At 48.7% G+C, this 12,207-nt stretch overlaps 1 protein-coding gene across 3 annotated transcripts in view; it reads right to left on the bottom strand.

The window, feature by feature from the left end:
- Positions 1-12,207, bottom strand: part of pvrl2l (PVR cell adhesion molecule related 2 like) — a 291,813-nt gene that overhangs the window by 137,616 nt on the left and 141,990 nt on the right. For all 3 annotated transcript variants that reach the window (XM_076012058.1, XM_076012057.1, XM_076012055.1), the window contains exons 5-6: positions 9,334-9,451; positions 8,512-8,660 (exon numbers count right to left, since the gene is read on the bottom strand). In XM_076012058.1, the coding sequence (XP_075868173.1) occupies positions 8,512-8,660; positions 9,334-9,451 (267 nt within the window). The remainder of the gene's footprint in view (positions 1-8,511; positions 8,661-9,333; positions 9,452-12,207) is intronic.

Here is a 12,207-nt window from a genome sequence, read left to right on the forward strand (position 1 = left end):
TATTCTGTCACTTCGGGAAGTTTCTATCAGATCACCGCAGCTTTGTTTCTGATTGTGAGACTGAAATAGTAGAGGCGGCGACCCCCCGTTTCTTCCTCCCCTGCACCCCGCCTCATTTATGGAATAGAGACTGTTATTCAGCCAAGACGGGCGGCACAACAACGGAGCCGATAGCAGATCAGTAATTACGTACACATGGAATCACAGCGACGCTCGCGCTAAACTTTATTATCGGAGTGATTAACATTCACCGCCGCCGCTCTGTTCTCCTGTCAAGAAAAATAATGAAAGCGTTTCGAAGTGGATTCTGAGGACAAACGCAAAGCGCTCCTTTCCTGACGTACGCTTAATTAAAACCAGCGGAAGGCTTTTCAACTTGCTGCGTTTTCCCTATTAGACTTTGAAATGAGTTCGCTGTGAACCCGACGCCAGCGACGAGATTCCAGTTTGGCTAAACAACGTGGCGCAACATCACAAAGTCGATTTTGCCGACACTCCCCACCTTCCCCCCGGAAGGCCTGATTTAATCAGGGCGGAGGTATGGAAAGCCCGACGACTCCTGCTGTTTGGGTTTTACACGGTTGCAGCTGTTTTCTAGTACTTCTAGATCTAACTTGTCGCTCTCCTTTTTGCACTCTGAGCCCCTGTTTTTAATCTGCTTACTTGCATCTCTGCCTCGGTGGCCTAATACGGCTGCGGGCTCTCAGTGACTCCTGTTGGACTGTTCAAATATTAAATGCTGGAAGGAGAAAAAAAAAGCCTCGATCCTGACACACGGCTGCGTCCTTGCAGTGAAGATCAAAGCTGTTTGGCGTGATTGCCCCCCCACCCCCCCACCACCACTTTTTCTTTTCTGACGTTTGGTGTCAAGCAAAGCATTAGAACACCAACAGCTATTTTGCGGCTTTGACCATTGACCCAACGCATTAAATCGAACTGTATCTTCAATATTTCGCTCATTGGTGTGCATTTACTGAACCCCATGCGAGTCAGATCTGTTTAACAGCAGTGTGAACAGAAATTAAATCACTTTGAATCTGATTTGTCAGCCTGAACAGATGCAGGGCGGCATGAAAGTCAATTGTGCAAAGAAAAAACCGACAAGAAATAGCCGCTGTCATCATCGAATGTTGGATGCTGTCCGCCTGAAGCCATTCACGTCACACTCCGACTCTGCATGCACGCAACAATGCTTTGCAAACAACCGTTGAGCATGTACAGTATTCTCCTTCCCTCCTTTTGTCTCCTGCCAATCATTCGCTTCAAACATAATAAACGTCAATGGATACGTTTTAAAAACGGTGCACATGTCTACATTGGAGATGAGACGGGAGTCTAATTCGAGATCTTAAACACAGTCGGCCAAAAAAGAGGAGCTTAATTTTGTGTTCCATTCATCAAGGCTTTGGGTAAAGTTGTTTCTACCATGCTGTTGTTCTTGTTCTTTTTTTTCAAATGAGCCACACGATTTTCAAAAACACAAAGCCCAGAGCTGCTGCACTCACGCAGAGGCACGAAAATCAGGCAACTTAGACGCGCATGTGCAATATATATATATATATATTTTTTTTATCTACCTGTAAAAATAAAAGAAGCAGATGTTCCCCTCATGCTCCGACCGCACGCTGGGGGATTTAATTACATTTTTTCTCCCTTTATCCAAGAAAGTCATATCGACAGATTTAATCCTCCCTCTCTCCCTGTGTGGCTTTTCACCACCAAATGCAATTTGAACAATAGTCCTGTTTTTTTATTTTCTCCCAGAGCAACGTGTTTGTTAATAACAGCGCAGCCAGGAGGCGAGCGGCGCTGCGGCTCGTTGGGGAAACTGGCGGCGGTGGCGGCGGATTGTTGCTGCTGCTGCGGCTGCTAGATCTTCTCCGGACCGGGGCCTTCTACTTGGCAGCAGGAAGGATTTCGCACTGGGTTGAACTGTTTGAACAAGAATTGTGCGCTGCTTGTTGATCCTGGGAAGGAAATTTGTTTGAGACCTAAAGGAGAAAAACAAACAAACAAATCTCTCCTGCCTGTCAATGAACTCCCTGCAAATGAAAAAAAAAATCCATCCTTTGCTTCTTGCACCCTGCTCCACTTCTCAGAATATGGAACTTGCCTCTTTGTGATGTCACAGAGGGCACTGGTATCCCACTCATACCTCTCTTAGATTGGTAGCCGGGTGTTTGGTGGCTGAAATCGCCGTAAAACACGTGGAAAGTCCAACCCAGCGTCAGTGCTTGCCTGTTTCAGTGGGAGGCTGTGAACTGAGGGCTAAATCACCTGCGGTTTAATGGTGATTTCTTGCTGGAGGCCACGATGAAAAAGCTTAACCTGGAAACTTATGAGATCCGCAACCAGTTTCCCTGCATGTGACCGACCAGAGGCCTTGCCATGGCTCTCGGGGCACAAAAACGGACGGAAACGGAAGAGAGCGAAATCATTTCCGTCACGATGCAAAGATTAGATGGGATCAGACGGCCAGTCTAAACACGCGGCCACTTCCTGTCAGCTACTTGGGCAACGCGTCACGCAGAATGTACAGGAAGTCCCTGTGGCGGCGGCGAGCTGCGGGTTCATGACCAGTTATCGACATTGGATCCATCCAGTTTCTCCAAAATCCTCGCAGAAGAAACACCCGATCCCTCTGCTGGTGGGACCATCACCAAAATAAAACAGACAAAACCCACAACATCCTACACAGCCTGATTTAACCCCTGTGCCGCTTCACGCAGCAGGCCACCACATATCCCTCCGCCTCTCACTCCGTAGGTCCGTCCAGACGTTCGTTGGTGCCAGCGTTTTGTTTTGGTTTTTGTTGTCCAAATGCAACATCTGATGATGCGACACACAGGGGCTGCACGCTCCAGTTTGTCAGAGTGCACAAGAGTGTGTGTGTGTGTGTGTGTGTGTGTGTGTGTGTGTGTGTGTGTGTGTGTGTGTGTGTGTGTGTGTTGCAGTGGGTCTTTCCAGTGGACAGCTATCTGGCTTCCCTCTGGCGGTCCAGGAAACGCTTCTCCATCGGTCCCTTCAGATGTGACCATGTGTGTGCACGCGGGCGTGCCTGTGTGTGTGTGTGTGTGTGTGTGTGTGTGTGTGTGTGTGTGTATTTGAGCGGCAACAACAGCCCCCAGCCCGCTGCCAGCTGGATGGACCATGAAAGGGCTGGATGTGTGGGTGGACAGAGGGAGTTGTGGGGGTGTGTGTGTGTGTGTGGGGGGGTGTGTGTGTGTGTGTGTGTGGGGGGGGGGGTCATAGCTTCGTGCCACGTCGCTCTCGTTCGCCGCGACACTCCAGACTTCCCGCCGCTGCCCCCTGTTGGGCAAACCTCCGCCACCGCCCCTACAAAGACGCACACCCTCTCCTCGCTCCATCTCTTCAGCCTTTCCTGCAGTCTGTGGTTTTTGTGAAAAACAAAAATGTTTCACCCCCTCTCTCTGCACCCCCCGCACCACCCCCCTAGCCACCACCACCACCACCACCCTCCCCCTCCACTGCCTTCCAGTCCATCCCTTTCTGCCAACGGTCTCTCCTGCCCCCCTCCTGGTCCGATCCAGCTGGAAGCGCCGCGGCTGCTGCGAGCCTCAGCCGGCCTCGTGGACACAGTCTGGTGGTTAAGGGGGGGGTTTGGAAGATAGGTTTGGGGGGAGGGGGAGGGGAGGCGGGGGGGCCCTCGCAGTTTCCTCTCCTCCGCGTTGAAGATGTACACAAGAGGGAAAAAAAAAAAGTGTGCGCGTGCGTTGTATCTGAAAGCCTCCGGAGTGCTTTTCATCCAGACCCCACGTTTACCCTCCACCACCACCACCACCACCTCCCCTCTCCTCCCCTCTCCTCCCCTCGCAGAGGACGTGTGATGGCTGCCTGGCTGTGCGCAAGCAAGCAAACAAACAAACAAACAAGCAAAAGCTCGCCGGCGCCGCACTTTTCACGCCGGCCGTTTCCGCGGCGCCGCCGGCGCTTCGCAGCGGGGGAAATTAGCGTGTCCGTGTTCGGGAGGGAGGCCGCGGCGTACGCAGAGTGGCGGGACATTAACTCTTGCGTTATCGAGCGGCCGGCAGTTTAGGGGCTCACGCTGGGCGGCTGGAAAGTGGTTTACACACGCGGTGGGAATTCTGCGGGACGCGTCGAACAAAAGCGGGATCACGCTGATCCAGAGACAATGTTTCTCTTTCTTCCTCTTCTCCTTCATCCCGTCTTTCACTGAATAGACTGTGGCGACATCAGCAAGACTTTCAGAAAGCAGCTTTCTGCGATGACGAAGGTGACTTCGGGAAGGCTGGGGGGAAGGGAAGGAATAGAGGGGGGGGGGGGGGGACTGATCCGACTGATCTCATGGTGGGTGAACGTGTGGCCAACCTGCAATTAACGCAAAGTTCACATCGACAGGAAAAAAGCCGGGTGGAAGGGTCATGTTTACTGGGAAAGCACCGCACAACACGGCTCCACAACACCAAACGTGGGCGAAAAAATAAAAAATAAAAATAAGGAGCTGAATCTCTTTAAATGAAAAATTGCTCAACCTTGGCAGCAGCCGCCGCAGCAGCGGCGGGAAATCGCAGCCATTCAGGAGTGCGATGGCGTCGTAAAAAAAAAAGGACAGAGGGACCTGCAATCTGAGCATGTCGGCTTTTCACCCCCCCCAAAAAATAAGGCAGCAACAGCAGCCTCCTCTCTCTGTTTGGTAGCGCTATCATCGCCGAGCCATCAGGGAGAAGAGAGTGCACCATGAAAAGCCGACGGGCAGACAGCTTCCTCCCCAGAGCGCTGACCTCCATCGCCTCCTTGACCTCCATATGCCACAGACACACACATGCTCGCCCGCAAAATATATGTGTATATATGTGTGTGTGTGTATGTGCGTGGGCGTGCATGCTACCACAGCTTGCCATTCTATGTAATTCACCCAATGCTGGTCTTATTTTTCTTGCAATAACGCCTCTCTCTTGGTCAATGAACATGCAGGAAAATGAGACAATTGAGGAAGAAATCCTTCTTTCGATTTTTTTTCCCAGATGTGTGATAAAATGCGCAGTCTACACGGTGTCATGAATCTGAAACCGTGGGTACTGTGGGACCCATTGATTTCCTTGTCCTTCATTGAGTCTCTCACGCATCATTTAACCAAAGAAATATGCGCCTGGACTCGTCTTTACGGATCGCACTTGACTCGACGTGTTAACTGGGAGGACGGAAATCGATTTTCGACCTAAACCGAGCTCCGAATGCAGGGGTTTCCGGCTAGATTTGTTTCATTTATTTAAACTGGGATGTGTGCCAGTATGCATAATAATCTACTGCTAAAGTAATAAAACACACATGGAAGGAAGCCAACAGAAACCGGACCCCGGAAACTTTTGACTCGCGTGCCTGCCGAGCTTTGATTACTTCCACTCGGCCCGACCGAACCACTGTGAAAGTGTGCGAGCTGTGCGCACGCTAATGAAAAGAATGGAAATGTCCAAAGCCTGTGTGTGTGTGTGTGTGTGTGTGTAAGGATGGAAACCTCGCACAACAGAGTGCCACAGATTACACTGCATGAGTGTGAAATGCGGGGAAGGTTCTGGGTTGCGGAGTGTTCGTTAGTCACGGAGCGGACAGAGATTTCTCTCTGCGGTTCTGATTGATTGTTTAAGGGGCAGAGCTGCTCTAATTAGTCACCCACATCATCCCCAACGAGTCAATCAGCCGTGTAAACAATGTGGCTTCTGCATTCAAGCCAGTGGAAACAAGAAAAAAAAAAAAAAAAATCCTCCAAGCATCTGGAGCCACATTTAACGCATGTAACCCTTGTTATTCCTTCTCTCGCGAGCTGCAACAGCCACAGGAAGCTTCGTTTCCACGTTGTTATTACAGACTGTGCATTGATTTACATTTCTAGCCCCCCCCCCCCTCATCCTAAAACACTAAACAAAATAAAAGCGGCTTAACCGGAGGAAACCGGCGGCATTTCCTCAGCCGCCTCCTCTTCCAGACTTCCATTTTATGAGATCTATTTGTCTTTAGATTCATGACCACAGCTTGGACCGCACAGACACCAAGGCGGCTAGTGTTGTTTGAGCAGCAGCAGGGCTTTGTTGATTTCATTTTCAAGTTTAACCGGTACGTTGTCATACAATTAGCAGCGTGTCAAGAGAAAAATGTACGTCTCCCACGTAGAGGCGAAAATCATCGTTAATAGAAGCTCTTCAGCCGTCTCTAATTGACACGTTACTGATGTGCAGGCACACTATTATTCATATTGATTATATATATACATATACATATTATGTATATATATATATATATATTTTTTTTTCCAAAAAGCCACTGTCTAGCCAGATGAAAAGATGGTAAGTTGATCTAGAATACTGAATTAAATTTTAATGAGCAGTTAGACGACACACTACACTGCTACACTAATGACAAATACTGAAGCTGGCCAGCAAGCTAGCTGGCTGGCTCTATAAAAAAAAAAAAAAAAACTTAAAAAGATTGTAAAATAAACAGATTTCTTGCAAAGAGAACTATTACTCATCGGTTCAGCTAATGGTCCACAGCCTGCAAAATTGTTCTCCTGCTTCAGCATTTTTTTTTTCTTTTTATTTTCGTTGCTCCCATTCAAGGACACAAGTTGAATGACTGTCCGCCACATTCACACGAGTACTTGTTTGTGTCTTGCCTCTCAGGTAAACAAAAAAAAAAAAAAAAAAAAATTAAATTGGAAGGTGGGCAGAAGTAACAGAAAGGTTAAGGACCCCGTGGCTGAGGGCACGGCCACGCTCAAAGCGGCCAGAGCAACTCTCGCAACATTGTCAGTCCCCCAGCAAGCAGAAGATGTGGTTCCTGATGAGTGTGTCGGCAACAACAACAACAAGACACATCGTGTCACCTTCCACACACTAAAAATCACTCTAACATCTTTGTCACTGCACAGCCGCGTTGTTTCAGTCTGGGAGCTGGAAAACATCCAGGACACGTTGAGAACAACTCGAAAGGTTAAGACACTCCATGGTGTTTGTGTGTGTGTGTGTGTGTGTGGACATGTTTTCTATGTGTTTCTAAAGGATTTCAGCCTGTTAAGCCGACGTGTGCGTGTACCCTTTGCGATGCACCCCAAGTCCGTAACGTCGCTACGCTCGGAGCGAGAAGCGTTAGCGTGAGCTTAGCCGCTCAGGAACCTCCCACGCAGCCGTGCCAACACACACACACACACACACACACACACACACACACACACACACACACACACACACACACACACACACACACACACACACACACACACACACACACACCGTTGTTCCCGGCTGAGACAATTCAAATCTCCGCCTCTGATTTCTTTGCAGCTTGCTCTAAACGTCGCCTTCCCCTCTCTGTGTTCTTTTGGCACACAAGTGTTTTGGCTGCGACGCTCAATACAGCAATTTATTCAAACTAAGCCCTTGAAATTAAGAAAAAAAAAAAAACATCGGAAAGCATTGGACCAGTCAGGCAGGCAACAATGTTGGAACACACACACGCACACAAAGGTGGTTAAAAAAAAAAAACCCCAACAGGTTTACAGGCCTGACTGGCGATGCGCAACCAGGCGTCCCAGCATGCCGGCGCGTGACTTTGGGTTCGTGTCTGTGAGCGTGTGCACGTGTGTGCAGGTGCATGTCGGATCAATGTCAGCCAGTGTCGGAGGGGGCAGAGGATCCATCCCGACGAGGCACCACTTGAATCAGCAACAAGCCCAAAAAGCAGCAGGAACATGGAGAGAACATGCAGACCTGTCTGAGGAGGTAGAGGAAGAGGAGGAGGAGGAGGAGGGGCAGGAAGAGGAGGACAGACTCGGACAGAGATCCAAAGAAAGGATGGGGGGGAAAATAAGAAAGAGACGGAGCACGCCCAAGCTCAGCTCATGCTTGTGGAGGTGTTAGTTTGTTCGTTAGAGTGGAGGGAACAGCAGGAGGAAAATGAGAGTTGGGGAGAAAAAAAAAACACATCTGGGCAAACTGGCTCACACCAACTGGAAACCCGCTTGAGGAGAAAAATTTAAGAAAAAAAAAAAAAAAAAGAAAAAAAAACGCAGACAATCCCAACACCATTTCCACCACCGCGGGGCCAGCACAGCTACGACTTCTCACGGCTTCCTGCCTCCAGGGGGCGCCCTTCCAGCCCTAGCCACGCCCTTTTGGCCCCGCTGCGGGGGAGGGGAAGTCAATTGAAAGCCTTCGGCCGCCGCTCCTCGCCTCAAGTCGGCCGAGTGAGGAGGACGGACGAGTCAAAGAGGAAGAAGGAAAAAAGTTGCGGAAGACAAAGAATGAAAAATCTCCAGTGTGAAGACTGAGAGTGACACAGCGTCCCGGAAGCTCTCAGATCAGCCCTGATCCCAGCAAGTGTGACACTGACGCTCGTGTCTGCGTGCATGTGTGTGTGTGTGTGTGTGTGTGTGTGTGTTTGTTTGTGGGATGGAGTGTTGAAGGTGTGTGTGTGCGTGTGCGTGTGCGAAAGGTGGACGTGCGGGACGGTTTGGCGGCGTTTCGCCGGACTCACCGATGACGATGGTGCTCATCTGCTGCCTGCCAGTGCCCAGCTTGTTCTTGGCCTCGCAGATGAAGGTGGTGTTGACGGCGTAGTCCACCTTCTTCACCATCAGCTTGTTGTCCACCACCATCACCGTGTCGGGCAGAAAGCCGGACGGCCTGGAGGAGGGCGGTTGTGTGAAGTTTGAGTGGAACACAACAGGGAAACAAAGGAGAGGAGACAAGGTAGTCTAACAGAGGTGGTAATATTATTGACCACCCTATCACCGAGGCTATTATTTTGGAACACCCCAATTTTATTTTATTATTATTATTTTTTTTTATGGAAAATGTTCCTTAACTCCAGGGGGGGTGATAATTTTGGCCTCAACTGTGTACATATATGTACATATACATCTATACATGTATACAAATATATATATATATATATATATATATATATATATACATACATGTATATATATATGTATATATATATATATATATACATATATAGATATGTATGCGGAAGCAGGTGGCAGCAGGCGTTGCGTGTCTGCCTTATCAGCATTCAAAGCAAAAGAAAATGCAGGCACACGCACACACAAACACACAAACACAAACACAGGCAGACACACGCTGTGCAAGCCATCTGTCCATCAGGACAAGATGTTGCAAATAAAGAAAAACGAGTGGTGAAAGTATCATTAAAGGAAGGATTGTTAAGCAGGCTGCTGAGACAATTAGACGCTCTATTGGTCACATATGGGGGTGGGGATTTTGGATGGGGGTGGTGGTGGTGGTGGTGTTGGTAGGAGGGGGGGAGGTGGGGTTTGGGGGGTAGTGGTCTTACGTAGTCCAGGCGATTTCGCTGGGCGGCGGGTTGGCGTTGGACACGCACGTGAGCACGGCGTCCGAGCGGCCGACGTACCAGTTGTTGTCGTAGCCCTCGATGGACACGGTGGGCGGGTCTGGAAAACACACAGGGACAAACAGGCGGCAAGTCAGATTCGACAGCGACCTCAAAGGTCACGTGCGTGATATTTGGAGATTTGGAGGAAGAAACAGCAACATCGAGTGGTAATATTGTAGATTGCAGCATCTTTCACTCTCCCTCCCCCTCTTGAGCTCGCCAGTGGACTACAGTGGCCTACGCAGCCAAACTTGGACACCTCGTCCAACTTCTTCCCCCTTATTTGAAGATGCGAGCAGTCACCCTAATTACAAATTGCGCTGTCAGCCGGGCAGGACTGTCCCCACCAGGGGCCTCACGGAGGAAAGGTACGTACAAACGGGAACTCGGTCGGATGTACAAAAATGACTTGACCGTGGAAATGTGCGGTGCGTCATATCAAGTCCCTGATTGGCATATGTACACCTCTGCACTATTTGGTCCGTTGGCGACACTCACTGGTTATGTTGGTAAACAATTACTGAAGCGGTTTCAAATAGGCTTTGATAAAACAACACATTCATTTATATCGATCAGTACCAAAGCATGCGCGCACAGAGGTGTAGAAAATAAAGCTAACAACGGCCGCATGGGCACTATGGAGGACGAGGTGAACTGAGCAGCAAAGAATTATAAGAGATCACCCAGACTTCCTGAGCCGCGTCAGGTTGTGAAGGGCGGTTCTTTTAAAACTCTGCTCCGAGCCGCAGCTCTTCAGAGCATCGTGTGACAAGGAGCCGCTGTGCCAACAGCTGCTGACCACACTGGGGTTCCTGCAACAGGGACCTTCCAAACGGAGCCGTCACACTATAAAAAATATGTCAACCGTAAGTATTTAATTTCATCGATGTAGAAGAATATGAGTGGAATGTCAGACCTTTGACATGGCTTGTGACACTAAAGAAGGCCGCGACGTGGCCCCCCCGAAGAGTTCAGAGACAACGCTGTCACCAGAATATGCTTGTTTCAGGAGAGCAAACTCAAGAGCAAAACGCAGCATTTTATACAGGAGGCTGCAAACAGAGGGCTATATTTGTGTTTTTCTTGGGGGGAGAATTAATCACAAAATGCTTCTGTCCATCTGCAACTCCATCTCTTACAAATAGTTCTCTCTGAATACCGTCCTGACAGCTCTGACAAGTCAAATTTGGAAGCTGATCCACAGAGCGAAAGTGAAAAAGTTTCTCGCAGCCCAAACACAGATTTTCTTCCCGGCAAAAATCAGGTTTTCGTTCGAGGCAGATGGCTCCGAAAACGCGGCGGGTTCCCATGAGCCTCAGCTGTCGCCGCTATTAAATAGAAGACACTTAGTGGATGGGATGCGTTCAGGGGCTGTGGCGTTTTCCAAATTTACCTTCGCTCACCCTGCTGCATTTGGGAAAATAATTAAATAAAAGTGAATCGACGCGGAGCTATAGTTGCCAAGTTAATCCAAAATTGACCCATATCCAAAAGTGCAGCTGCAGATTGTGTTATCTGTTTTTTTTTTTTTACCCTCCACCCTTCCCCTCAACAGTTTAATCTTCAGCTCCCACCTGCCGCTGGCATCGAGCGCTAACAGAATTTGCAGCTCGGTGATTAGAATGTTTCCGAGTCAGAGGCCTCCTGGGAGCCTGACTTTTCTCCCCTTGCATGTTTTTTGCACCGCTGACTTTTTTCCATTTTAACCTTTTTTTTTTTCTTTTTTTTTTTCTTTTGTTTATTTATTACAGAATCTGTCTTTAAACAAAGACGCACAGATTCAGCTGAGGGGAATTTTACATCCATTCAGCCCTTGGAGAAGCTCTAGCTGACACATTTTATCTGCAAAGGGCTTTGTACATCCTTGCGGTTAGTACAGGCAAGTAATTCTCATTCAGAGGCGCAGGTGGAAAAAAAAAAACCCAAAGAAATCACGAAATTGAAATGTCATTTTTCCACGTTTGAGTTGCACTCTTTGCCGCGATATATAATTGAAATGTACGCCAAGGACAGAAACAGAGCAATATGTGAAGGAATACTATGACGGACCTGTTCTTCAACACTCGGTATAGAAATCACACACCTGTTAAATGCTGAAAATAGACATCAAAAGTCAGCAACAGTTTGTGTATATCTTTTATACAACTAGCACGTCCACCGACAAGAACACGGCCGTATGTCTTCAGTGGGCCAGGATGAGGATCAGCTCAAATTTCTTTGTGACTCTACGCTGATATTGCAGCTATTTGGAAGACAGAAAAAAGAAATTCCACCCAAGGGACGGACACGGTGGCCCTGATACTCGGGTACGATGTTTAAAAAAATAAAAAAAAAGTCAAAAGAAGAGAAACACTACATGTCTTCACGCTGTTTCCTGTGGAGTCATCAAAGTGTCGACGGCGCGACGTGACATTCCACTGCGTCTCGAAGCGGCAACGTTAGCGACGTGTCTCCTCGATCACAACGTAGCGAGCGCTCCTCCTCGCCGCAGAAAGCATTCGACACCCCCCCCCCCCCCCCCCCCCCCGCCCCCCCATTTCTTGCGCGCATTTGAAACCGCTCCCCTTTGAAAGTTCGGAGACACGTTGTGTGTTTCTAATGTTTTTTGGGTTTTTTTTGGAGCGTATGCGACACTCTTTCCTTCCACGAAACTCAAACTTAGATGTCGCCAAATCTGTCGACACTGTTTCAAAACTAGCACGAGGAACGCTGACATCTTCTTTTATTCACCCCTTTGTCCTGCTTGGCCAAGACGACAAGCTGGAATGGCACCGAATTTCATAATGATGGCCGATTTATTCTCAAATGTAGAGC

Source organism: Nelusetta ayraudi, unplaced genomic scaffold (genome assembly GCF_046127955.1).
Source record: "Nelusetta ayraudi isolate G7.1 ecotype Tasmania unplaced genomic scaffold, CSIRO-AGI_Nayr_v1 ptg000135l, whole genome shotgun sequence".
NCBI lineage: Eukaryota > Metazoa > Chordata > Actinopteri > Tetraodontiformes > Monacanthidae > Nelusetta > Nelusetta ayraudi.